Source organism: Pipistrellus kuhlii, unplaced genomic scaffold (genome assembly GCF_014108245.1).
Source record: "Pipistrellus kuhlii isolate mPipKuh1 unplaced genomic scaffold, mPipKuh1.p scaffold_m20_p_5, whole genome shotgun sequence".
NCBI classification, from domain to species: Eukaryota; Metazoa; Chordata; class Mammalia; order Chiroptera; family Vespertilionidae; genus Pipistrellus; species Pipistrellus kuhlii.
Window position 1 is genome coordinate 82465418 of NW_023425551.1, and position 26902 is coordinate 82492319.

Below are 26902 nucleotides of genomic sequence, written 5' to 3' on the forward strand. Positions count from 1 at the left end.
AGGAGAGGCAAGCCTTTTAGTTTCCTGATGGGCATGGGGGCACCCTATTTAGTCTTGAGAGAGCCAATAGGACCCGTACATCAGCCCAGGAAGCCACCGGACAAACTGCCTGTTTTCCTTGGACATCAAGAAGGACTGTGGTCCTCGGAAGGAACACGTACTGGGGAAATGCAGCTGTTGAACTGGTCCAAAGTGGAACAACGGATCTTTGAGGAGCTAAAGAAGGCTCTCATCTCAGCAGCTGCCCTAGCCTTGCCGGACGACGCGGAGCCCTTCCACCCCTACGTGAGTGAGGTAAGAGACATTGCCAAAGGGGTTCTCACTCAGACTCTAGGTCCCTGGAAGAGACCTGTTGCCTATCTGTCTAAGAGACTGGACCCTGTGGCAGCCACAGCATTGTTGGTGAAGGAGGCAGATAAGTGGACTCTGGACCAGGAGCTAACCTGGATGGGCCAGGCTTTTCTCCTGGACCAGCCCTGTGTCCAGATTCAGAAAACTCTGGCCATCAACCCTGCCAGCCTGCTTCCAGATGATGATGATGGAACCCATTCATGACTGCACAGAGGTAACAGACGACAAGGTACTGTTCACGGATGGGAGCAATTATGTTCAGGATGGGACCTGATATGCAGGGGCAGTGGTAGTCACCTTGGACCACACCATTTGGGCACAGTTCCAGAACTTTTGGCCTTAATCCAGGCCCTTTGATAGAGACACTGTGCCATCCACAAAGAAAAGAGGGGTACCAACTGCAGCCAAAAGGAATTGGCTGACCAGAAGCAAGCCACTGAAGAACCAGATGGTTGATGGACCCTCCAGATGACAAGACTGTTGGTCCCAGAGGCTCTAGGTCAGAGTTGCCCGGTGACACCAGGTTAAGTGTCACCAAGACTTCTGAACTTCTGTGAGGCAGAGTTGCTAGAAGTACTGTCTGTGCACAGGTAAATGCTAAGCAAAGTAAGGGGATCCCCCCTGGGAATTCAGGTCCCAGGGAACCTCCCCAGGAGAGCATTGGTAGGTGGATTTCAGAGATTAAACCACCAGCATTAAGGTCTAATTTTTATAGACACTTCAGATTAGGTTGAGGTATACCCCACTATCAGATAACAGCCCTCCCCTTGGTAGCTAAGGTATCATAGCTCTAGCCTTAGGACAGGCGAGACTCTTGAAAAGGAGGTTTAACTAAATGTGTCTTAGATTCGGTGAAAATTGGACCAACCCCCTGTCCTTTGCCCTCTTGAGGGCCAGGTGTACCCCTTATTGGGACAAGTTTCCCCTTTTTGGGAGGGGATCATGTATGGTAACCATTTCCTTGCTCAAGTCCTTACAGGCTCTGCAGTTTGCTTGTTCCAGATGCACTGCCAGTGCCCACCGCAGACCCTGTAGCCCTGGAACTCAATGTGGGTAAAGAAATTTGCTGCCCAAGGACTCAAAGGGATGCTGCACTGTTATCCTGAGCACGCCCACTGCTGTTGAAGTAGATGGCACCCAGACCTAACTACATGACTCCCAGCTCCTGCATGGCCTGGATCCTGGCAACTACAGGCCAGGAGGAGAACTGATGCCTGCAGGAGGGGAACTGGACTTCAGTGAGGACAATACTGATGGGAACTGTGGTACTAAGGGTCTTGATAACTGTATTTGTTGTTTATGCTGAAAGGAAGTAGGCTGCTGAGTCAATGATTTGACTAGGCACATTAGACAAGGGGGGAATGAAAGGGCAGGGCGGGGCGAGGATGAGCTCCCAACTCCGCCCCGTAGGGCGGAGTTATCCCTAGCCCTCAAAACCCCTGGACCGGAAGAAATTCGCTCTCTTCCGCCATGCTGCCGGCATGAGTGGGGGAGCACATGCTAGCATGGTGAAGGCTCTCTTGCTTATTGCATCGGACTTGGCTCCCTGGTGGTCCTTGGGGATCATGAAGTCTGGGCATAACAGTTACCACATTTATATAACTTCTCCCAATTTAATTTATACTTTGAACTTTTAAAGCTGGCAAGTAAAATGTATTTTGCACGTCCTAGATTAATAACACTTTATATTTCTAACCAATTAAGAGCTTCAATTCTGTCCTCTAGATTTTTTATGAGGCAAATTTAAACTTGGATTGCCACGTGTCACTCCCTTCCCCCCATCCTGCTTACTTTGGGAGAAGTTTCAGCAACAGATTTGGCCACACATTTTTTTAAATTCCAAATACAAACTAAGATCTTAATTTGAACAAGAAACCACATTCTTTAAGCATATAGGAATCCCAAAACCTTCAGAGCCCGCAAGTCAAACATCCAGCAACTCCCCATTAATATTCTCTGCCTAGGGAAACTGAGAGCTATTCACATGTAAACTTTCCCTTGGTTAGCCATTCAAATGCAAATGAACACATTCTTTAAAGATAGCAGTTGGCTGGAATTGGATTACCTGTTCTGGGGTGGTGGGGGGCGGGGGGCTGGGGGGAATGGCATGTCCTTCCCTTCCTCCATTAAAAATAAGGTGTAGCTTTAGAACCTCTTCATGGCAAGAAACCTTAAACTTTCAGAACTTTACATTTTTCAGGTAGCAAATCAAATAGCATTTCCCAAATCAATAATACTTTTACATTTTTAAAGCAATTATCTAGACTTCATGCAAAGCATACTTAGGTCAACACTTTAATAAACCTGTTATCTACTTCCTGCTGGTTACTTGCCTCAGGGTGGGAATTTCAAAAGCTGCTTTAAATGCCTTGGGAAACTAGCTTTAATTTATCTCCCAGTTCCTCTCCACCATCCTTAAAGCTCATTCTGTACACAGAAAAGTTAAGCCCAGCTCAAAACTATGCACACTTGTTTTGAACTGGCCTTTCTGCATTACATGAGTACAGAAATGCCCGTGCCTAAATGATGGCAAATATGAGGCCTCTTCTCCCCTCCCCCACCTCCTGCCTGCTCTGGGGGAAAGAGTCAGAAGATTTACAAACAAGAGCAAACTGAAACCCTTACTTACACAAACATACAAACGGGGAACACAGAAACAGACAGAGGGCCCTGAGAACAGTCTTCCAACTTTGTGGAAGACAAACTGAACGATGGCCTCATGCTGACTGGTGTCCCTCCGACATTGAAAGCTGGCCACTCACTCGAACAACAAGTCTTCCATTGACCCTTCCGAACCTCCACAACACAGAAAATCACAACCACCAATAAGAGGGCACCCAACATCAAGGTTTCAACTTAAAACCAGACCTAGGAGAGGTCCACTTCTCTCCTGCCTGTGAGACTCTGGCCTCATGCCGCTTGCCTCGTCCTGGGAGAGGTCCACTTCTCTCCCGCTTGTGAGATACCGGCCTCACACTGCTCGCCTCATCCTGGGAGGTCGGAATGTCTTCTGAACCCTCTGGTCGTGGTCTTCCAGCAATGCGTCCATCTAAATCTCTTCGGGCACTACCGACACGAGGGGTTTCCTCATCCCTCCAGAGTGCTCACACAAGCACACAGACACACACATACACTTACCGCTGTCAGTCAGGCTCTCCGGATTGGGGTCCCTCAGGGTCTTGGGAATTCTGGATGAGCCCTCAAATGTTACACCCAGATTTGTGATCCCCAAGGACCACCAGGGAGCCAAGTCTGATGCAAATTGCAGAAAGCCTGAATTCCATGCCAGCATGGGCTCTGTCCCACTCACGCCAACCTCATTGTGGAAGAAAGAACAAGCTTCCACAGGTCAAGGTGTTTTACAAGGGTGGTGATGTCACTGCTTTGGCTTACCCTGATTAGTTGGGTGAGGGCTAGGGTCCAGTTACACAAAATGGAGGATAGTTGCGCCCTGCCCCACAGTACAAAATGGAGTCAGGAGTTAGCCCCGCCCTACCCTCTCACAATGATAATTTGATACACTATATAATGTGAAGTGATTATCACAGAGCATTGGTTAACACCTCTATCATCTTATATGATAACTATTTTTTTGTAATGAGAACATTTAAGATCTACTCTTTTTACAACTTATAGTATACTAGTGTAGACAGTGCCTGGGAAGGCACATGGACATTTCTTTAAATTGTTGTCAGCTGAGTCTGAGGCGACTGGCAGAGCTGCATCTGGGATACATATTTCCCCAAGAACGAGGAGACATGTAATCAGCTTGGCCTTCATATCAGCCCAGGTGTCGGCAGGGGTGAGTCTAGATATGTAAATCTAGTCAACTTTCAGGACTGTTCTGGCCTACTTAAGAATGCAAATAAGCTCCTTTGATCCTAAGTTTTGGTATTACTACCTGGTATTTTGGGATATAAAAATAAACGCACTGCATGGGATCTTCTTTGCTTCCTCTCCATCAGAGAGAATGCCATTCTCATTAGCTCCCAGCTTTTAAATATATTTTTGGTTCTCTTTCTTTCTTTCTTTCTTTCTTTCTTTCTTCCTTCCTTCCTTCCTTCCTTCCTTCCTTCCTTCCTTCCTTCCTTCCTTCCTTCCTTCCTCCCTCCCTTCCTTCCTTCCTTCCTTCCTTCCTTTCTCTCTCTCTCTCTTTCCCTCTCTCTCTCTCTCTCTCTCTCTCTCTCTCTCTCTCTCTCTCTTCTTTTTTTCTTTCTCAATCCCTAGCCAAATCCACTTAGAACCAATTCGTTCATCTCTCTTTCCATGCTGGATGTGGAAAAGGGAGATTGCAGCCATATCTGGCCCCCACTGCATCAGGCCCCTGCATACCAGAGGCCCAATGCGCGAATTCATGCACAAGTGGGGTTCCTTAGAGTGGCCTGAGGGGATCAGGCTAAAACCCACAGTCCAACAATGCCTGACATTCCTGCCTGCCACTCCCATTCATCGCAGCCCCGCTGCACCTGCCGAGGCCCCAAGCTCAATCATTCCCAATCAGGAGAGGCTCACACTTCCACAGTGGCACTAGCCATGAGCCCTGCATCTGGCACCCATCCTGAGGGGGGCGGGGGGGGGGGGTGCCTGGGATGCAATCTGCCCTCTGGGTGGCCCAGGATCTGGATTTGCCTGTTGATGTTCACCCTGGTTGTTGGAAGCCACCTGGTGTTCGCTTATATATCATTTCTTCCTTGTGGAGCATCTAGGGAGGGGAAGCGGCTGTGGTGTCTGAGGCCAACTTCCAGGAGGCCAGTGGCCCTGTGGGAATCATGCTGGTGGCCCTACCTAGCCCATTCTCTGAAGATTGGACTTACAGGACTACTGAGGAAGTGAATGGTTGCCATGGGGCTGGTGGGCCACTGGGCCAGGTCAGTCAGCTGAGTGGTGCTCCTGCTGTGAGATTGTACTAACCACCAGGGGAAAGCTCCTGCATTGAGCACCTGCCCCCTTGTGGTCAGTGTTCACCATAGCATTCAGTTGAACAGTCTTTGGGTTGCTTGGTTGCTTAGGCTTTTACATATAGAGATAATACAATATTGTTAACTATACTATGCTTAGATTCCCAAGAACATATTCATCGTACAAGTGGAAGCTTGTATCCTTTATTTGAGAAGGATTGGCATGAATTCTTCTTTAAAGGTTTAGTATACTTGACTAGTTAAAACATCTGGGCTTTTCCTTACTAAGAGGCTTTTTTTTTGGGGGGGGGGTTATTTTTTTATTTCAAAGAAGAAGGGAGAGGGAGAGAGAGATAGAAACATAGATGATGAGATTCATTGATTGGATGCCTCCTGCAAACCCCCTACTGGGGATCAAACTCACAACCCAGGCATATGACCTTGTCCAGAATTGAACCCTTCAGTCCACAGGCTGATGCTCTATTCACTGAGCCAAACCAGCTAGAGCTGCTAGGAGGTTTTTGATTACTTATTCAATTTCTTTACTTATTGGTCTATTAAGATTTTCTATTTCTTCAGGATTCAGTCTTGGTAGTTGCATGCTTCCAGCAATTTTTACAATTCTTCTAAGTTAATAAATTTGTTGGTGTATACTTATTCATAGTAGTCTTTTAGGATACTTTGTATTTCTGTGGTGTTAGCTGTAATATTTCCTCTTGTTTACAATATTACTAACTTGAGTCATCTCTCTTTTTTTCTTAATGTTGTTAAATTTTGTCAATTTTACCTTCTCTAAATCCTGTTTTGTTTATCTTTTCTATTGTCTTTTAAACCTCTATTTTATTTGTTTCCATTCTGATTTTTATTATTCCATCTTTTCCACTAACTTTATACTTAGTTTGTTCTTCTTTTTGTAGTTCCTGCAAGAGTATACTTAGTTTTTATGTGTTTTTGAGAGCTTTCTATTTTTCTATTCCTTGCTAAGTTTTCTCTCCTTCTGGAACACCTATTATGCAGATGTTTATTTGTTTTGTGTTGTCCCAAAGTTCCCCTGGGATCTCCTCCTGCTTTTTAATTTTAGTTTCTAGAAGCTGCTCAAATTGGGTATTGTTTTCCACCTTGTCTTCTAGTTCACTGATGTAGACCTCTGCTTCTTCTAGTCTACTCTTGATGCTTTATATTGAGTTCTTTACAGCAGCAATGCCATTTTTTCATTTCTTTTTGGTTCTTCTTCACTTCCTCTTGATTCTTACTCATATTGTCAAATTTGTCTTCATTCTTTTCAGCCACCTTATGACCATTTCTCTGAATTCTTTTTCTGACATGTTGCTAGCCTCTATTTCTTTTACCTCCTTTTCTGGTGATGCCTGCTTTTCTTTCATATGTGGGCTGTTTCTTTGTCTCCTCATTGTCTCTCTTCTCTGGATGTCTGGTTATGTAGTTTTCTCTCTCTCCTTATCCCAGACAAAAATCTGACCTTTTCATGGTGGAGTGTAGACCTCTGAAACCGTGTGCTTATGCCAATTGGAGACCGGTGTTTTGGGGTTCGCAGCCATTCAGTGGTTGCCGCAGTTGTAACTTTTCAAGCTTCCAATAAGATCCACTTTCCCCTTCCTATTTTTCTTAATGTAGGCGTTTATCACAATGAAATTCCTCTTAGAACTGCTTTGCTGCATCCCATAAGTTAATGTGCTGTGTTTTCATTTTCATTTGTCTCAAGAGATTTTATGACTTCCTTTTTGATTTCTTCATTGAACAACTGGTTGTTCAGGAGTGTGCTGTTTGATTTACACATATTTGTGTATTTTCCCACATTACTTTTATGTTTTTTTTTATTTCTAATTTTATACCATGTAATTAGAAAAGATAATTGATGTGATTTCAATGTTCTTACATTTTCAAGACTTGCTTTGTGACCATTATAACATATGCTCTATCCTGGAGAATGCTCTGTTTGCACTTGAAAAGAATAAATATTCTGCTGGATCGAATTTCTTTTTGGTGGAATTTTTGTATATCTATGTTAGAACCATACACTTGAAACGTTAGTTCAAGTAAATTATTTTCCTACTAGAGTCCTGGTGTACAAATTTGTGCACTGGTGGGGTCCCTTGTCCTGTTCTATGGGCTGAAACCAGCTATCTGACACCCCCCAAAGGGTCTCAGATAGCAAAAGGGCACACAACAGGCAGAGGGACTTCACTGGTGCATGACTAGGATTGGGCAGGAACTGCAAGAGGTCTCCAGGGTTTGTTCAACCCATCTTTCTCAGTCCTGATTGGCTGGACACCAGCTACTGGTCAGAGCATCTGCTCTCTGGTGGTCAGTGTGCATCATAGCAACTGGTTAAATAGTTGGACAGTCAGATACTTAGCCTTTTAGGCATATATATATATATATATATATATATATATATATATAAATATATATACACACACACACACACACACACACACACACACACACACACACACACACACTAGAGGCCCGGTGCATGAAATTTGTGCACAGAGATATGTGTCCCTTAGTCCAGCCTACACCCTCTCCAATCTGGGACCCCCTGAGGGATGTCCGATCCCAGTAGCCGGGCAGTCGAACATCTCTCTCACAATCAAGGACTGATGGCTCCCAACTGCTTGCCTGCCTGCCTTCCTGTTTGCCCCCAACAGCTTCTGCCTGCCTGCCAGCTTGATTGATGCCTAATTTCTCCCCTGCCAGACTGTTTGCCCCCAACTTCCCTCCTCTGCTAGCCTAGTCACCCCTAACTGCCCTCTGTTGCAGGCCTGGTCCTTCACAACAGCCTTCCCTGCTGGCCATCTTGTGGTGGCCATCTTGAAACTAACGTTTCAAGTGTATGGTTCTAACATATATATACACATGGGGGCAGCCATCTTTGACCACATGGGGGCAGCTATTGTGTGTTGGAGTGATGGTCAATTTGCATATTACTCTTTTATTATATAGGATAGAGGCCTGGTGCATGGGCTGATCAGGGGAAGGCACCAGCTCCATCACCCACCTGCTGCAGCCACTGCCAGTCACCGCAGCTGCCAAAGTATTTTCATCAACATGGACTCCAGTCCCTTCACCATGAAAAAATGACAACTTTCTTTAGGCATTTTCAAGATGTGTCTTTCATAGGCTATGACTTTCTTCCTTCTTTCTTTCTCTTTCTCTTCACCTGAGAATATGTTCCCATTGATTTTTTCCCCTCTTGCCTCCAGTTGTTGGCTTGACCCCTGACTAAGCCTAAAGCCTTGCCCCCTGCCCAAGCCTACAACTACCCTCACCCCTTTGATCACCACCTGGGCCCCTGCTCCTCTGATCCCTGGCTTGGCCCCTGCCCAAGCCTAGAGCCTTGGGCACAGGCTTTAGGCTTGGAGAGGCTGTTTCCCCCCCCCCCCCCCCTTTCTGATTTCTGGCTCAGGCCTCCCAAGCTTTAGGCATGGGAAGGGGGCCCTCTGCCCCTCTGATTGCTGGCTTGGAATGACCTGGGTGCCAAGGATGTTTCTGGGACCCAGGAATATATGCAAATTAACTTCCATCTTTGTTGGGTTAATTTGCATACTCACACTGATTGGCTGTGGGAGTAGTGGAGGTATGGTCAATTTACATGTTTGTTTATTATTAGGTAAGACTAGAGGCCCAGTGCACAAATTTGTACACAGGTGGTTTTCTTTGGCCTGGCCACCAACCAGGGTTGGGCAGGTGGGGAGGGGCTGTGGGAGGTTGGCTGCTGGTGGCTGGTGGGAAATTGGCCAGCCAGCCTCCAGGGATGATCTGGGTGGACCAGGAGGGAGGGGCTGAGGGATGTTTCCCCATCCATCCCCTGGGGACCACTTTGGAATGGGCTGTGGATAGAGGAGCCATGGGAAGTTGGCCGACCAATCCCCAGGGCTGATTGGGGCTGGACCAGGGGGAGAGGCCATAGGGGGTGAATAGAACCAGACACTATTCTATGCACTTTACTTTCATTGTCTTTTTAAATCCTTACATCATGAAATAGTATCATTATGATCATTACCATCCCCGTTCAACCAATCAAAGCATAATATGCTAATGATATGATAAGACCAATCAACTGCACTGGCCACCAGGGGGCAAACATGCATGACCACCAGGGGGCAGACACTCTGACCAATACGTTAGCATGCTGCTGGGGACCAGCCAATTGGGACTAAGCAAGATGGACCAGACATGCCCTGGAGCCCTCCCATAGTCTCTCTCCAGCTGGCAGCCAGGAGCCCTCAGGGGATGTCCAACTGTGGCTTAGGCCCATTCCCCTGTGGCCGCCTCTGTGGAAGGCATGGCATGGGACTGTGCAGCCATCATAGCTTGTTGAGCTTCTTTAAAATAGCTATTTTGGATTCTTTATTGAGTAAATTGCAGATCTCTGTGACTTGGCATTGGTTACTGGAAGATTATTTCGATGCTTTGGTGGTGTCATGCTACTTTGATTCTTCATGTTTCTTGAATTTTTGAATTGCTCTCTTTGCATTTGAAGTAGCAGTCACCTCCTTCTGCTGTTACTCAGTGACTTCAGGAGAGAAATAGCTGACACTACAAACTTCTTGCTCCTTCTTATGGCAGAATTTTAAAGCTTCTATCTATTTTCCTACTCCTGGAACACTTCAGGCTGGGTGCTGATAGCCTTCCTTTTATTTCCTTAGGGCAGGTGTGAAGCTAAAGTTTGTCTCTCCCTCTGACCCATGGATTCAGGTTGGATTTCTGTGCTATTAATTAGTTGTCTGACAAAATTTTCTCTCCCTGTTATAAGGATCTCCCACAGGGTGGGAACATTTAAGTGAGTCCTATGAATGTTGAGAGTGTGTGTAGGCCAATTGGGAGGATCACCCTAGTGGCTTGTGGATGGGCTTCTTGATGAAGTTCATGACATAGTTGGTAGAATCCAAGTTCCTTCAATGTCCTCCAACAGTCCCCTAGGCCCCTCTCTTAGCTTCTTCCCAACCCTAGTCATAGCTCATCACTCAGCATTCTGAATGGGGTGAGAGAGAAATGGATCACTTTGGCAGCTGCCTTGGTGGAGGGGTGATGCAGGTAAAGTAAAATTGATCCTCTTACCTCTCCAATGCACCCAAAAATCTTATTTTCCCCCTTCCAATATTGTGCTGAATTCTTAGCTGGAAACCAGGATTTCCACAAAAGCTCTCTCATGGGTGATTGTTAAGACTGTTCTCCAGAGACCCAAGGCCACAGCTGAGAGGCTGGAGTTCACAAGCCACTGTAGCTTCTGGGGGAACTGAGGTCTGTATGCCTATTACATGATGCATGAGTGGTAAGACTACTCCTAGGTCCCTTGACATGTGGTGCTGGATCCCATAGCTCCCAAAAAAGCACTTTTATCTGTGGATGGGTGCAATTTGTTCTCAAGAGGAGATATGTACAAGAGACCTCTTTTTCAGCTGTTTCTGATGTCACTCCTCAAGTGCATTCCTATTTCCTGATTAACCACCTCACTTTAGAAGTCATATTCTTAATCAAATTCCAATAATTTGATGAATAGGTAGATTTTTATATCTTTTCATGTCTAACATAATTTTATCTTTACTTCATGCTTGATTGTGATTTCAAAAAGGTATTCATTCATTAATAGAAAATAATTTTCCTGTAGAACTCCAGGCCTTTCTTACTATCTTAATGATAGAAGTATCTGGCAGTCTAATCTTTTGTCTTTTGTCAGTTTGTTCTGTTTTGTTTTCTTCCCCTAGATATTTTATGATCTTCCTTTAACTCTTGAAGTTCTAAAATTTTTAAAATGATGTATTTAGGAATAAGTCCTTTTCATTAATTTTGCTTAATATCTGAAAGTCCCATTTTATGTAAAGAATGAGATCCTTTATATCTGAAAAATTTCCCCATATCATCTGTTTGATAAATTCCTTCCTTTCCCCTTTTGTTTCTCTGTTTCTCTCTCTAGCATTGTTATTTAATATTGGTCTTCCTGGGCTATTGTCTCTGTCTTACCTTTTCTACCTCATATTATATTTCTTTGTATTTATTTCATTTCAAGGAGATTTCCTTGATTTAAGTTTCCAAACTTTTAATTGAAATTCCCAGTTTCGTAGCTCTCTATTATTACTTATTAGATGGAATGTTTTTTCACTAAGGATTCTGAATAACTTATTTGCTGTTACATGAACTTTCTCTACAACATCAACCATTTTTATTTTATTTTTTTCTAGTCTTCTCTTTCATATTGTAAGATTTTCTCAAATATTTCCTCTTTCCTCCTCAATACCATCTTATTTAATCTCAACAGACATCTATTCAAGTATTCTCTAAACTCTACTACATTATGTTTGGTTCTTGTGCAAATACTCTCTCACATTACCTGCAAAAATTTTCAAAGATCACATAATTCAAAATAATAAGGACTGATTTCCAACTTTGTTTATTGTAATGTTATATGATGATCCTCCTTTAATTTTGATAAACTTGATAAAAATAAATGATTGCTCTTATTTTTGGAGTTAACTTTGCTATTTTAAAATTATATAAAATTAAAAAAAACAAATCTCTTTAATAAAATCCAACTAACAATAAGTTTGTTTTTCCAAGTACTTCATGGGTAAGGAGTCTCAGTAGGATAGAATTTGTGTATTTCCTGGTTACTGGTCATAATGACATTCAATACAACCCTTATATTGCAGCAACACACACACACACACACAAACACACACACACACAAACACCCACCCCTCCAAAATGCCAAGTTCTTACCTCATGAATAATTGAAATTTAAAACTCTTCTCAGCACTTTTGTGCATTTTCAGGTAGCCTATATATTTTTCTGTACTAATATTTTTATTTTATACACTTGGGATCATAATTGCTGATCCTTTGTTTTCTTTTTTCAGTGCACTTTATAGTAATTTTAGCAAAATTGAGCAGAAAATACAAAGGTTTCCTGTGTATACCCTGCCCCCACAGACACAGCCTCCTATATTGTTTTTTTTTTTAAATATATTTTATTGATTTTTTACAGAGAGGAAAGGGGAGAGATAGAGAGCCAGAAACATCGATGAGAGAGAAACATCGACCAGCTGCCTCCTGCACACCCCCCACCTGGGATGTGCCCGCAACCAACGTACATGCCCCTAACCAGAATCGAACCTGGGACCTTTCAGTTCGCAGACAGACGCTCTATCACTGAGCCAAACCAGTTTCGGCAGCCTCCTGCATTGTTAACATTTCCCACCAGAGGGTACATCTGTTACAACTGATGAGCCTACATTGACACGTCATTATCACCCAGAGTGTATGGCTTATCTTAGGCCTCATTATTGGTTTTGTAGTTTAGATGGGTTTGGGCAAAAGGTATCATTATGGTATCATACAGAATTGCTTTATAGCCCTAAAAACGTTCTGTGCTCTGATACTTACACTGTCACGATGTTCTGGTTCTGTTCCCTGCATTTGCTAATTTTAGTGTACATTTTTAATTATTCTCTTACTTCTACCCAGGTAACTTTTTTTTCTCTTGAATATTTCCCACCTCCTCTCCAAAGTAGGCATACATCCTATATAATAAAGAGGTTATATGGAAATTGACTGTCATACCCTCACACAAGATGGCTGCCCCATGTGGTCACAAGATGGCTACCACAAGATGGCCAATAGGAGAGGGCAGTTGTGGACAATTGGGCCATCAGGGGAGGGCAGTTGGGGGCAATTGGAACAGTAGAGGAGCATCAATTAAGCATCATCAGGCTGGCAGGGGAATGGTTAGGTGGTGAATAGGCTGGCAGGCAGAAGTGGTTAGGAGCAATCAGGCAGGCAGATAGGCAGGCAGGCAGGCAGGTGAGTGTTTGGGAGCCAGCAGTCCCAGATTGTGAGACAGTTGGATATCCCCCAAAGGGTCCTAAATTGAAGAGGATGCATGCTGGGCTGAAGGACAAGTTCTGCTCTTCCCACCACCAGTGCACAAATTTCGTGCACTGGGCCTCTAGTAAAGATATATTGCATATAACATTTCTTGACTAAAAGTTTATGGGCCATACATAAGGGAGATATCTTTTATTAGAGAGTAAAAACTAAAGCCATATATTACAACTTTTTTCTCTAGTTTTCTTAGCAACCCCTTCCCTAATAATATATCACAGGCTACTATACCCTATCTGTTCTCTCAGCCTAACTCAGTCTCAACTTCTCTCATTCTAGAGGGGAAAAGAAACCCTCCAATTAACGTGTGAAAAGAAATTCATCCAGGGCTTCATCTTTGAATGTCCTAAAGGGCTCAAAAAAAAAATGTGCCTTTCATATAATGTGATCCATTGTTTTTAATAAATGAATGATGCTTATAATTAGCAAAATTTTTGTTTTTAATTACAGCTGATAGTCAATATTGTTTTATATTAGTTCCTGTGTGCAGCACAATGGTTAGGCATCTATGTAAAAGATCATGGAATGCTTCACTAATTTGTATGTCATGCTTGTGCAGGGGCCATGCTAACATCGGTGTTGTTCTGATTTTGGTATATGTGCTGCCGAAGGGAGTACTAGCAAGGTATTTGTACACTAGCTTAAGGCACTGCCTGTATATCAAGAATATTCAAATTCTGTCAATACTTCTACAAAGTAAGTATTATTCCCACATTATGGTTGAGAACAATATGGCTCAGAATGTTAGATACTTAACTCTAGTGTTTCACGGTTTAAAATACAAGCTATAAGGTTCCAAGCCCTGGATTTAGCTATCTGTGTACCAAACTGTGCTGCATCAGTTATTCTGTTAGTTATTCGGTTACATGTTAAGCTCCTGGAAGAAGATGGCATGGACAGGGACAGCCTCATCCACCATGGCTGTTCCGTTATCCATCCTAAGTGCAATGTGTGGACGCAGTCATGTGGGGCGGAAAGACGAAGGCCACGCCGGGAAACAGTTGCAAAGGGTGATGGCTCCACGTCGGGTCACGCACACACTAAGGTGTGAAGAGGGCCAGAGTGTCCCTCTGTGGCTCTATCTCCCTGCCAGGGTTTCCACTGGGAGACAGGAAATCCAGAGCAGCCAGCACCCACCTCTGCTGCTGTATGACCTCATTCCTGTGATCTGGGAACTTTCTCCCTCACAGGCTCCCCTTCCTTAGGCAAGAGCGGAGGGTGGGGCGGGGGTAGCAGGCTGTTCTGCTGCTCCAGGTGCACAGGGACCCAGGGATCTGGTGATGCTGATTGGGCTTACCTGCCTGGTCACTCCCTGCAGCCTATTCACCCCGTGTCCCTCACATGCCAGGGTGGCACAGGAGCATCCACAGGTAAGCCAGCAGGGCTCATCCGGGAGGTGAGGCAGGCTACACCTGTACCTAGGGGCCCTGTGTGCCTGTGGATCTACTCCCACCCCTTTCCCACTGGTTACTAGCCCTAAGTAAGGACAAAGCATTATTGCCCCATTCCAATGCCCTCCTGACTGACTTCCATTTCTTCTCCTTCCTAGAGCATTCTTATCTCCTCAAAGGTAAAGAGAAGAGAGAAAGTTTCTAATATCATCATTAACTTCACAAATTTAAAGTTTTGAATTGACTGTTGTACTTTTGAAATTCAAATTTCCTTTCCCCCAACTTTCCTCTCATAATGTTTGAGAGCTATATTATAGCAAGTATGGACTTCCTTCTTGGTTTTGCATTCCTGCTGAACAAAACCTAGGGCAGCGGGTATATATGACCTCCACTGATGCCTGAATTGGGGAGGGCGGAAAGGCACTGGCCAAGGGAGGGAACCAAATGAAGAGAGAAATCTTAACCTCATCTAAGATAGCAAAACATTATCAGGGTATATTTGTCTTTGCTTTTGTTACTGAGGCATGAAATATCTAAAATAAGATGAAAGGGGGCTGAAGCATGAGAGTTTGCTATTCTCAGCCATGTCTTAGTCAGCTGTGAGATGAGAGAGGAAAAAATTCAATAAAAGGCCTCCGAAAGGGGATTTATTGCTTGTCCACGGAGATATCAGATCAGGCCCACAAGGAATGAGGCGTATCCCAGGGATCTCCATAGTAGGTAACAGAGGAGAAAAGACAAAATGTCAGGAGTAAGGGGGAGAATTCCAAGGGTTTATGAACTCTGAGAGGACACAGCACCTTAAGTCCCAGAAAAGAAATGACAGGAGGGGCAGTGGATGCAAAGAGGACTAAGATGTACTTGGCCAGCGAATAGTGCCAGGTCACCCAGCATGTCCACTCTTCTGCTCTTAAGATTGGCAATGCACCTGCAATAACAGGACAGACACGAGATTTATAGGTCTCAGGGCTCCTGTGCTATCCTCATGTCGTTTCCTAATTCTACTAAGACTTTCAACCACAGTTGTGTCCACAATCTCTTCCCACTCCCCTTCCCCCGGTCCTGTGTCTCCCACTCCCAGCTCCAACACATGGGCATCCTTACCTTCCTTCTGGCGTGTGACTCACAAGGGCCCTTGCTGTCTGGAGGCACCAGCTGGGCGCAGGCCCTGGATGATGAAGATGGTGCCTGTGACAATGCCCACGAGGCCCACGGCCAGCCCCAGGGCGCAGACCACTGTCTCTGTCAGCTCTGACATGGGGGCTGGAATCTCGGGCTCTGTGGGATGAGGTGAGGGGGTCAGAGTGCGGAAGGATGGCTCACAGCATGTGTACAAGAGGGGAGTGAGGGGTGGTGTTGATTCTACAAAGACCTGGCTCCAGGTTGCAGGAGAATAATACAGTCTGCCTTTAGAAATCCTGAGGTGCAGGAAAGGGGCTTTGGGCCATGAGATTTAGGGGCTAAAAGGCAGAGTGTCTGACTTGACAGAGAAAGAAGGCACCGAAGGCGTGGGGCTCATACACACCCCAGTGCGTCAGGAGAGGCTGGTCCAGCCCCCAGTGCTCCACCTGGCAGTCATAGATGTCGTCAGCCGAAGGCAGGAAGGTGAGGTAACTGATCTTGAGGAAGGAAAAATCCTTCTTGGTCAGGAAGCTGGTTTCGGAAACACCCTGTGTGACGGGATGCCCGTTGCTCAGCCAGGAGATGTTGATCACGGGCGGGAAGATGTTGTCCACGGCACAGATGAGGGTGTTGGGCTGGCCCAGCTCCACGGGAGACTTGGGAAACACCGACACCTCAGGAACCTCTATGTGAGGAAGCAGCACTGGGCTTAGAATCACAGGCAGCTCTGCCCTGAGGGTCCTGCCTCCTGGAGGGCCCTCCCACCACTGTTTCCCCATCGGAGAGCGGAGAGCTCTTGTTCCCTCTGCTTGTGAGCTGCTGTACACTGCCCGCAGGTCATCCCACGCCCTTCTCTCTGTGGGCCCCTTGGTAGGGTGGACGTTTATGGGACCCATCCTGGAAGGAGTCGAGGATTGCATAGGGAGCAAGAATGTGTATTTCATGGAAATACGTGATTTGTAAGAAAGGAGAGGATGAGGGTTCAATAAATACCATGAGAAGATCTGGGACTCCGTGAAAGGAGAGCATTTTATAGAGTGAAGGGAATCTATCTGAGGGGAGAAAGGAATGAGGCCTGGTGTGAAGGGTAGATTCGGGTAAGAGACAGGATGGTGGACACATACCATTGATAGCAGCGGTGTAGTTGGAGAGTTTAATCAGGATGCCCAGGTTGTGTTTTACAATAGCTATGTTTTGCAGTCCACCCTGTGGGTCAAAACCTCCAAATTCACTTAACCCAGGCAGCTGCCAGACAGTTTCCCTCTTGTCCAGGTCCACGTAGAACTCCTCGTCTCCATCAAATTCATGGGTGTACTGGCCCGAGGAACCGTACGAGTGGTAGACATTTATGCCATAGGACCCAACATGGTCAGCTGATGAGTGAGGCGGGAGCAGGGAGGTGCAAAACACAGGAGAGAAAGGATCTCGTTAAATAGTGACAAGAGACTGATGTGCAAACATTGAGTGCTGCACCTCATAGTCGGCAGACAGTCCCAGCGCCTGCTCCCTCCCCTCCCCTGGCTGTCCTGTTAGAATCCAGCTGCCTCTCCACTCCCACATTCGCTCCTGTCACAGGATCAGCATTCCACAGGCCTGTTCACTGCTATTCCCTGCCAGCCTAGCTCAGTGCCCGGCAGGGATAAATACTGAAATGGGTGGAACAAGAAATAATGAATAACCATGGCCTTAGCTTTCTTTCCCAGAGATTCAGTTTGCCTCCCCTGTTCATAAGTTTTCTCTCCCAATTTCTTCACTGGTTAATAACACATTCTCTCCCCTCAGGACTGGCTCAGAACAGAACATGTGCTATACAAAGATTCCTTCCTCCTTTTATTTTATTTTTTTAACCAAGGAAAAGCACACCCAATATCATTTTTAAAGAATTGCCTCTATTTTAGGGAATAAGAAAGAGTAGGATAAGAGCAGTGAGAATATCACAAAACACATAAAAGGTAAGGTAAGCAATGCTTCTAAGGTCTCTGTTTTGTTTTGTTTTGTTTATCCTCACCTGAGGATATTTTGTCCATTTTTTTTTTAAGACAGAGTGAGAGGGAGCGGGGGAGAAGAGAGAGAGAGAGAGAGAGAGAGAGAGAGAGAGAGAGAGAGAGAGAGAGAGAGAGAGAGAGAGAGAGAGAGAGAGAGAGAGAAACCACTCAGATCAATTTGTTGCCTCTCACAAGTGGCTCTGGGGATTGAATCTGCAACCCAGTTACCTGCCCTGGACCAGGATTCAAACCTATGACCATTCCGTGTGCAGGTCGATGCTCCAACCACAGAGCCACCAGCCAGGGCTGAGGTCTCTGCGTCTGTAACAGAGTGGTCATTAGAGGAGAGCACCTGGTTTTCTCTGAAATGAAACGAAATTTCATTAGATTTTGGATTTCTGTCATTTCCCAACCCACTTCTTTTTCTTGAATCACGTTATTAAACCTCTCCTTTTTCTGACTCAACACTTACCTTGTTGGGGACTCAAGGAAAACTCTGGCCCTTCCCTGGAATGGACAGTGGACTTGTCTGTGACACCAAAGCAGATGGCAGCCAGCACAGCTGACTGACCAGGGGAGCCTGACTGGACAATGTGTCTGAGGCTTTTACCTTTTCCTCTTCCCTCCCTTCCTACTTCCTGACCATCAACAAGGTTTCAGACATCGCGAGGAGTGAGAAATGAGGAGTACAATGCTGCCAGCGAGGAGCTTACTGAATAGAAAAGTCACAGGTGAGTAGGGAGCCCACAGATGCACTGTGCTGGGTCCTCCACAAATGCTTCACCTGCCAATCAAATCAGACGTCACCTTTTCATGCTTCTTGGTCTTTATAAGGGTCTGTTTTCCTCCCCCAAATTATCTTCCAGGATTTCCTGGGCACCGCCAGTTTGTTCTTAGCTACCAACTTCTTAGCTAAGTCCCCTCATGAAGCATAGTTTTGACCCCATTATGACCTCTAGCCCCTCCATGCAAATATCCTCTTTGCAAGTTTATCTGTTCCTCATCCCATCAAAGCCTCCTTGTCCTTGTAATGAATGCTCTTGACATAAATTATATTAATGAATTACAAACATGAACATAGGTGATTATCCTTTCCATCTGCACATGCCCTGGCTGCACGCTGCTGCTGGGGGACATCACTGCACCAGCTGAAACTGCTCACTCTCCGTTTCAGCTCGCTGGGCCACTGTCTTGTGCAGCAGCTGCCCTGCTCCGGCCTCTGTTGTCCTATCGCTAATCTGAGCTGTCTCCAGGGGCAGACAGCATGTCTCTTCATCTGCGTCCCAGCACTGAGCTCCTGGTGCCAAATGTCCGCGCTGTTCTTCAGGACAACAGAGATTTGGGGAGATTGACAGACAGGAAGGCAGCAGCATCCTCTGAAAGTCAGACTCAGCGGTGACCGGCCGCATTATGGCTCCTGAGCCCTAAGCACTGTTTCTAATGGTCCTTTATTTGTTCCATAAAATAATTAAAAACTTATATTTTATGACCATATTTCTACAAAGGCAAATATAATCCAGGCCAGTGGTCGGCAAACTGTAGCTCTCGAGCCACATGTGGATCTTTGGCCCCTTGAATTTTTAGCAAAGATCAGTTTAGGAATACCCTAATTAAGCTAATAACAATGTACCTACTATATAGTTTAAGTTTAAAAAATTTGGCTCTCAAAAGAAATTCCAATCATTGCATTGTTGATACTTGGCTCTGTTCACTAATGAGTTTGCCGACCACTGATCCAGGCTAAATTAAACGAGTTTCTTCTACCCTAAAAGTTCATTTTTTCTTCTAATTTTAAAAGAAAGGAAAGCATTTTCATGGGACCCTACAGGCATTGCAGGCCCATGGATTTATGACCACTATGGGGAGTACATCGAGCTGGACCAGGGCGCTCTGCAGTGACATTGAGAAAGGGAACTTGGACGTGCTCTGGAGAAGCAGACAAAACTTTCCCACCAAACCAAGAAAGCCTGGGCAGCCATGGTTAATAACATCGCTGAAGATCAGGGTAACCTCCAGTTCACTTCCCCTTGCAAGGGTCCTCAAACTTTTAAAGTGGGGGCCAGATCACGGTCCCTCAGAGAGCTGGAGGGCCGGACTATATGAACTACTAATTCCTACTGTAACACCTCGGCTGCGCTCACTGCCCAAAAAACCTGGCGGGCCGGATCAGACTCCTCTGCGGGCTGCATGTGGCCCGCGGGCCATAGTTTGAAGACCCCTGCATCTACAGTGCTTGGTTTTCCTACTTTGCTTTTACGAACCCACTCTTCATGCCAATAAAACAGCAATAAAAAGAGCCAGGGATGGACCCTGGGGAAAAAGGAGGGGAAGGAAATGGAGAAGAGAGGGTGAAAGGTGAGCAACAGGGGTAGGTAGAGGGACCCAGGGGACCAAACCATGATTGGATGCCCAATCCTCCTCTCACAGGGCCTTCTTAGATGCCATTAAGATCAGGCATATGAGGCTAATATAATTTAATTCACCAAGTTTTCATCATAAAGTTCTCAATTTAAAAATACATGTAAAGATATTCCCTACTTTGTTATAGAAAAAGTGTACAGCTCTATCTATAGTCGTAGTAATTTTAAATGTCATTGACATTTATTGGTATTCCTTACTTGGGAAGCACACCTACTAACTATTTTACTTGATTTTCTGTAAGGTGAGGCATAAGAGGTAACTGAGATTAAGTGAAAAACCATGTGATAAAATGGCTTATCCAAAGGCCTTCACTGGGGTACTTACCCACTCCCCACCAGTGCCAGTTCTCAGCTTGGAAATGTATGTAAATCTGAGACAAAGCAAAGAACCCTTCTGCATATCTACATAGTACACATAATTCATGAAACTCTTTACCTCAAGGTAAACTACAATAGTAATATATCAAAAACTCCAAAAATTGTTCAGAAAAATTTGAGAATAATTCATGAATTTTGGTAACAGAACATCCACTTGTGAAATCACTCCTAATCTTTGAGGCAATCATGTATGAATGCTGTAGAGCCTCTGAGCTATATTCATGGATCCAACATTAGAACCAGGATGATGGCCTTGGTGCAGTGGCAATAGCTCAGGCAGCACAGACTGGATGGGGACCCTGGTTCCCCACAGGAGGAAGGACCACCATTTTTGATCTGGTTAATATTGAGGGTGCCTTTGAAGAATCTCCACTCTTTCTATGCAAATCTCTCTTTTTTACCCTCCAATTCTGTTTCCCAGTCCAGTCCCCACCTGGCTCAGCAGTGCACTCACCCACAATGTCGTCACCTCCACACCGACTCAGCACAGTGGTCAGGGCGAGGGCCCCCCAAAGCAGAGCTCTGTTTAGGGTCATCTTCTTCTCAGGGTGGTGTCAGCAGCTGCTGCTCTGAGCTGTAGAGCAATGGTGAAGACCAAGCTGAGGAAGAAATCTAAAAACACCCAAACCAAACCCTGCAAGTCAGGCTCTAGCCAATCAGAAAACCCGCCTGTGATGACACCTCAGTTGCTGGTTAAAGAGTGTGTACTAGGAGGCCTGGCAGGGACTGGGAAATCCCCAGGTTCTGAGGCTCTGATCCAGCCTCTGCTCAGAGTGGACCTGAGGGAATTCTCCAACAAAGGAGGTGTCAGAGCCAAGCCAGTGCCCTGCAGGAGCTCTGGTGCTCTGCGTTGTTCTGAGTGGCCGTGAGTCCATGTATTCTAGTCTCCTATCCAACCACACCAGGACTGGGTCTTCTCAAACGCTGCCTGCTGTATTAACTGTTGGGAACTCAGTCCAATTTCCTCCTTTATCCTCTGCTCACTAGTAACAGGTGTTGGGTCTGAGCCCCTCTGCCTGGGGCTGGACCTCCTAGGATGCTGCGCTGGGACTTAGAGAAGCCATGGGAGGTCTGGGTATATAAGAATGAGTCTTTATTGCTGAAGCCAGTGGCCATATATCCATCAGACAAGAACAGTCCTCACAGGAAAGACCAAACAGGCAGGCAGCCGGACACCAGCTGGTGAATGCATCTATCTTTCCCATAAAACAGCATCTGTACACACAGCTATTATCTGACCAGCCACATGCTGCCTCCTAGACTCACCGCCTCACATGGTAGTGGTATCTGAGCTCCGACTCAGCAGCTTCTCCTTTCTCCTCTCCTGCCCTGCTGCTCTCTTTAGAATTGTTCACACACTTCATCTGAGCTTCTCTCTCTCCATTCTCTAGTAAACTTCTCACTCCCTACTCAACTGACTCCAGCCTACTCCAGCTGACTACAGCTTACTCAGCCAACTAGCTAGTCAGTAATCTACTTTTATACCATTTAGGCCAGTGGTTCTCAACCTTCCTAATGCTTTGAATCTTTAATACAGTTTCTCATGTTGTGCTGACTCCCAATCATAAAATTATTTTTGTTGCTACTTCATAACTATAATTTTGCTACTGTTAGGAATCATAATGTAAATATCTGATATACAAGATGTCTTTGGCTGCTCCTGTGAAGACCCCCAAAGTGGTCCCTACCCACAGGTTGAGAACTGCTGATTTAGACAAAGAAGGCTCCGTGCCAACTGTGACATCATTCATACTGGCTACAGAAGGGCACAGTGTGCCATGTATCCTTACACCTGCTCATGGTATCTTGGCCTGATTAGGATTCCCAGGCTCAGAGTCCTTGAATACTTCATTTAGGCACATGCCCAGAGCAGCTTCTGGTCATTTTGGTGAATTGATAACAAGGTCTCTGTGCTGCACCAGCCTTGACTATCTGGGGACCTGGCATGGTTCCCACAGGAGGGAAGGTATGAAATCAGAATCTCCTCTCTGTGTGTGCCTGCTGGTTCTCACAAACCTAAATAACCAAAACATGAACAAGTCACAAAAATGGCCAAGCACACTTCTCTCCCAGGTAACATGAATGACTGCTACTCCTTTATGTTCTTTTTTTAATTGATGGGCAAGAGAGAAACATCGATTTGTTGTTCCATGTATTTATGCATTCATTGGTCGCTTCTTGTATGTGATGAGAGACTGAAACCCCAACCTTGGCATATCCAGACATGGCTATCTGGCCAGATCTGACTGCTGTGTTTCTACCAATTGGAGCTTTAGCTTCAGTAATGCCTTTCTTCCTTGAAGGTAACATTTATTAAGATGCCCAATTATATGCCCAACAGGCGTGGCTCAGTGGTTGAGCATTGACCTATGAACCAGGAGTCATGGTTCAATTCCCCATCATGGCACACACCCAGATTGAGAGCTTGATCCCCAGTGTGGGACATGCAGAAGGCAGCAGATCAATGATTCTCTCTCATCATTGATGTTTCTATCTCTCTCCCTCTCTTTTCCTCTCTGAAATCAATAAAAACATATTAAAAATTATTTAGACACTAAGGTTTATTGTAATTAACATTTATAATAGTCTCTAAAACATGTATATTTTCAAATTCTTCAAGTTCTGACTTCCAGCTACTTTTTCCCGATACAGCCCTGCTTATGAAGCATTGGAGTGTCTACTCTAAAGGCCAAGACCCCCACCATCACAGCCACTACAGATGCTTCACAACAAGGCAGAGCCCAGAGTGGCAAAGTACAAGGAAGCCGGGCTTTGTCATCAAATGAACTTGTCATTTCATCCGATGCGTCAGCCTGGGCAAATCCTCAAAATAAGAAGCCGTAGGGTTCTTTCCTAGAAACAGGGTGAAAACTCGGATAGTTTCTATGATGACATGAAATTATAATATTTACAAATTATAAGGTTTTAATACAGTAAAATGCCTGGCACATTGCATGTATTCCCAGATGAGAACTAATATGTAATAATATCAATAACGATAATGGTGTGAGAACATCATGCCTACCCCAGCGACAGCCCCTAAGTTCTCCCTCATGCATTGGGCCTCCTCCCTGTGGCTGTCATGCCTATGGGCCACAGGAGCCCTGGAAATCACCCGGAAATAAGATTTCTTTGAAGAGGGTGGCATCAGGAAGATGTTTCCATGTAATAATCATGTCCAAAATTTAATGGTTTTCTCCTGGTTCTGTAAGAGTAAAGTGTTCTGGGCCCACTTGGGCCGTCTTCATGCTCAGGGCTGGGCTCAAGTGCCTCAGGTGGGCTCCCCCACAGGTCTGCAGCCTCAAGTGGTTGAGCTGGGGCTGCTGGGCCTCCCTCATGTGGGTTTGCCCTCCTGCAGGCTGACTGAGGCTCATTCAGAAGGTGCTGGAAGGCTCCCTGGTGCAGGGCCTCTTAAGCCTAACCTAGAACCCACAGCATCGCTTCCACTCCCTCCTGTTTTCAAAGGAAGTACAGCACCAGCTCAGATCAGGGGGTGCAAAGTATTTGTGGTTGTTTTTGCAGTTTGCACAGGGTTCTCTGCTTTTTGAATGGTTGTAAATGGGTTTGGTGTGTGAGAGTCGAATGCCTCTGTATTTGGCTGGGATCTTACTTGCCTTTCTGTCTCCATTTCCCTTTATCCCCATGGAAAGCAGCTTTCTCAAAGAAGCTGAACTCAGGCCTGCTGAGCTCCAGTGTGCACCACGTGCTCTCACACAAAGGTCTCTCATGGTCTTCCAGCTGCAAATACAGAAGTGGGAGAACTGTAGGTCATTGGCTACCTTGTTGTGATGCAAAGGCATGTGCACTGATGTCCAGTCACATGGCCTCTCACAAGGATCAAGTTAAGGAAGCAGATGGACCTTGCAAAGACAGTGATTTTGCTTTTCATGAATTCGTGCACCAGTGGGGTGCCTTGACCTGTCCTGCAGGATGGGGAGAAACCTGCTCTCAGACATCCCCTGAGGGGTCCCAGATTACGAGAGGGCATAGTCAGGCTGAGTGACCCCACCGGTGCATGATCTGGGCCGGGGAGGGTCACAGGAGTTTGGCCAGTCATGGAGGGGCTGTGGGAGGGCTTCAGGGCATGTCTGGTCCATCTCATTCAGTCCTGATTGGCCAGACCCCAGCAGCAAGCTAACCTATCAGTTGGAGCATCTGCTCCCTGGTGGTCAGTGCATGTCATAGCGAATGATTGAGTGGCTTTAGCATATCATTAGCTTATTGTGCTTTAATTGGTTGAATGGACAACCAAACACTTAGCATATTAGGCTTTTATTATATGGGATCATTCCCACCAACCTGGCCAACATGACTCAGTGCTGTGAATCAGGAAGTAATGCTTTGATTCCCAGTCAGGGCATGTGAATCAGGAAGTAATGCTTTGATTCCCAGTCAGGGCATGTGTCCAGGTTTCAGGCTTGATTCACAGTGGGGACATGCAGGAGGCAGCAATTAGTGATTCACTCTCATCATTGATGTTTCTATCTCTCTCTCCCTCTGCCTTCTTCTCTGAAATCAATAAGTATATTTAAAAAGAATATCATTTCCACCAGTTCTTTGTCACCAGCAGCTCCTATGTGTATGAACTAGTGACTTTAAATGACTGAAATAAAGTACTCCCTAATGATTTTTCAATGAAAAAATATTCAAAATTAGCTTTATATACAGGACTGCTTTCACCTTAGCCCAAGGAAATCTTCAACTAAATTGAACAGGTTATTTGATGATAGCTGTGTGCTGAGATTATGGCTTAGAACCAACAGATGCTTGTGAGCAGAACTGAAGCTCTTGCTTCATCTGAACCAGCTACAGAACTGCCTGCCTGGAGACAGATGACGTTCCTTGTGTCCAGTGGTGATTGGGTCTCTTCCAGGAAACTCTCCAATCCTGATGTGCTTAATGTGAGCAGTCATTACACAGAAATATCTACTTAGCATTAGTCAATAAAGCAAATTAAAAAATAATAGAAATTTTATTAAAGCAATTTAAAATAAATTACACATTTTAAACAAATGAGAACATATACACTTAGAGCATTTTACCAAAAAATTTAATTATTTAACCAGAAATTTTAAAATAAAAATGATAACACTTTGAGTTCCAATGTTTCAATTATTCCCTACTAATATACTAAAGACAAATAATCCACATATATGTAAAGTTTGGAAATTTTGAAAAATACTTCAAACAAAAGAATGATCTTATAAAATTTGTTTAAAATGGAAGCTGACTATAAGTTATTCTTGTGGAGAATATATCTAAAACTAGCCACTAAAATACCTATAGCCCTCTGTGGGCAGAGACCATGTCTCACCTGAGAGATGGCAGAGCTGGAGAGGCAGAGAGTGTGCGCTGACCAGAGTGGAGGCAGGGAGTGCGCCCACGCCCAGGTGGCCTCTTCCCTGCCCAGCCCTGACAGCCAGGCTATAGTTCTAACTTTTGAGACTTGGGAGCATAGGTCATTTCATTGGAGCTGTCCAGACCTAGTTCTTTCTCACCTGTCCTCTCCATCTTTGGGAAAACACCTTTGAAGAAACCTAAGGACCCTCTTTAATGCAGAGCAGATGGAGCTGACACACTCTCGAGAGAGGAGACAGTTTCCTAGTAAGTGGGGAGCTGCTCTGGAATTCTGTTTTTGTAAAACTCTCCCAGGCTAAGGGGCTGGTTGTAAGAGAAGCAGTTCTCTCCCATTCCAGATCCAAGAGAAGGTCTAAAAGAGCTCAAAATAATACCAGAGCCCCTGGCAAAGGATGGCTATGTTACCCTTCATTAGCCCGGGATCTGCTGAGGGAGAGCTTCTTGGCAGACATGGAGGCCAGACTGAGGAAACGTGTGTGTGTGTGTGTGTGTGTGTGTGTGTGTGTGTGTGAGGGGGGGGGTTTGAGGGGGGAACGAGGGGGTTAGGGTATTAATTTCTTACTCTCTGTCTTTCAGCTCATGGTGTTATTCATTTTGTAGCCTTTGAGTTGAAAATTTGATTATTGCTTTATGTCTGTAAGAATATCATTAATTTTAGACTAAGCACTGCTTTAAATACCACCATGTATGATATGTTTTTATTATAATTTTCTGCAGAAATGAAATTTTTAAATCTGTATCTGCCTTTGAACCAAGAGTTATTTTTCAGAAGCTCTTATATTTCTAATTAAAAGAATACTTAGGCTTTTTTGTTTGTTTGTTATTAATTTCTATTTTCTACTGTGTATACACAGAATATAGTGTGCTATTTCTACTTTCTGAAATTCATCATGGCTTTCTTTGTGATATAATATATCGTGAGTTTGCATAAGTATCTCATGATAATTTGTGAAGAATATATTTTCTCTATTATAGATGTACAGAGTTGAAAATATATACATAGCCCAGGTGGTGTGGCTTAGTGGTTGAGCAACAACCCAGAAACCAAGAGGTCACCAGTTTAATTCCTGGTCAGGGCGCATGCTGGGGTTGTAGGC

The 26902-nt window shown here is 44.9% G+C and overlaps 1 protein-coding gene, 2 long non-coding RNA genes and 1 other non-coding gene across 6 annotated transcripts in view; 1 reads left to right on the forward strand and 3 right to left on the reverse strand.

Moving 5' to 3' along the window:
- The window catches only part of LOC118705693, a 29998-nt gene extending 7513 nt beyond the window's left edge, over positions 1 to 22485 (forward strand). The window contains exons 3-5 of the long non-coding RNA XR_004983766.2: positions 14207 to 14215; positions 20874 to 21251; positions 22409 to 22485. This is a non-coding gene — a long non-coding RNA (uncharacterized LOC118705693). The remainder of the gene's footprint in view (positions 1 to 14206; positions 14216 to 20873; positions 21252 to 22408) is intronic.
- LOC118705694 lies at positions 13 to 12176 on the reverse strand. The gene is made up of 3 exons (XR_004983768.1): positions 11706 to 12176; positions 8253 to 8255; positions 13 to 24 (listed from the first exon to the last, which is right to left on the reverse strand). It is a non-coding gene; the product is annotated as an uncharacterized LOC118705694 (long non-coding RNA).
- LOC118706206 lies at positions 13666 to 13769 on the reverse strand. Its single transcript, XR_004983939.1, has one exon. It is a non-coding gene; the product is annotated as a U6 spliceosomal RNA (small nuclear RNA).
- On the reverse strand, positions 15175 to 21044 carry LOC118705668 (SLA class II histocompatibility antigen, DQ haplotype D alpha chain). 3 transcript variants are annotated; one of them, XM_036414693.1, is made up of 5 exons: positions 20902 to 21044; positions 16789 to 17037; positions 16068 to 16349; positions 15647 to 15820; positions 15325 to 15470 (listed from the first exon to the last, which is right to left on the reverse strand). In XM_036414693.1, the coding sequence occupies exons 1-4, from the start codon at positions 20981 to 20983 to the stop codon at positions 15666 to 15668; spliced, it is 768 nt and encodes a 255-aa protein (XP_036270586.1). In that variant the 5' UTR covers positions 20984 to 21044; the 3' UTR covers positions 15325 to 15470; positions 15647 to 15665. The 3 variants fall into 3 exon arrangements, with proteins under 3 accessions (XP_036270585.1, XP_036270587.1, XP_036270586.1); XM_036414692.2 differs by lacking the exon at positions 15647 to 15820 and having other exon boundaries at positions 15175 to 15470; XM_036414694.2 differs by lacking the exons at positions 15647 to 15820; positions 16789 to 17037 and having other exon boundaries at positions 15175 to 15470; positions 20902 to 21038.
- Positions 22486 to 26902: the final 4417 nt, after the last annotated feature.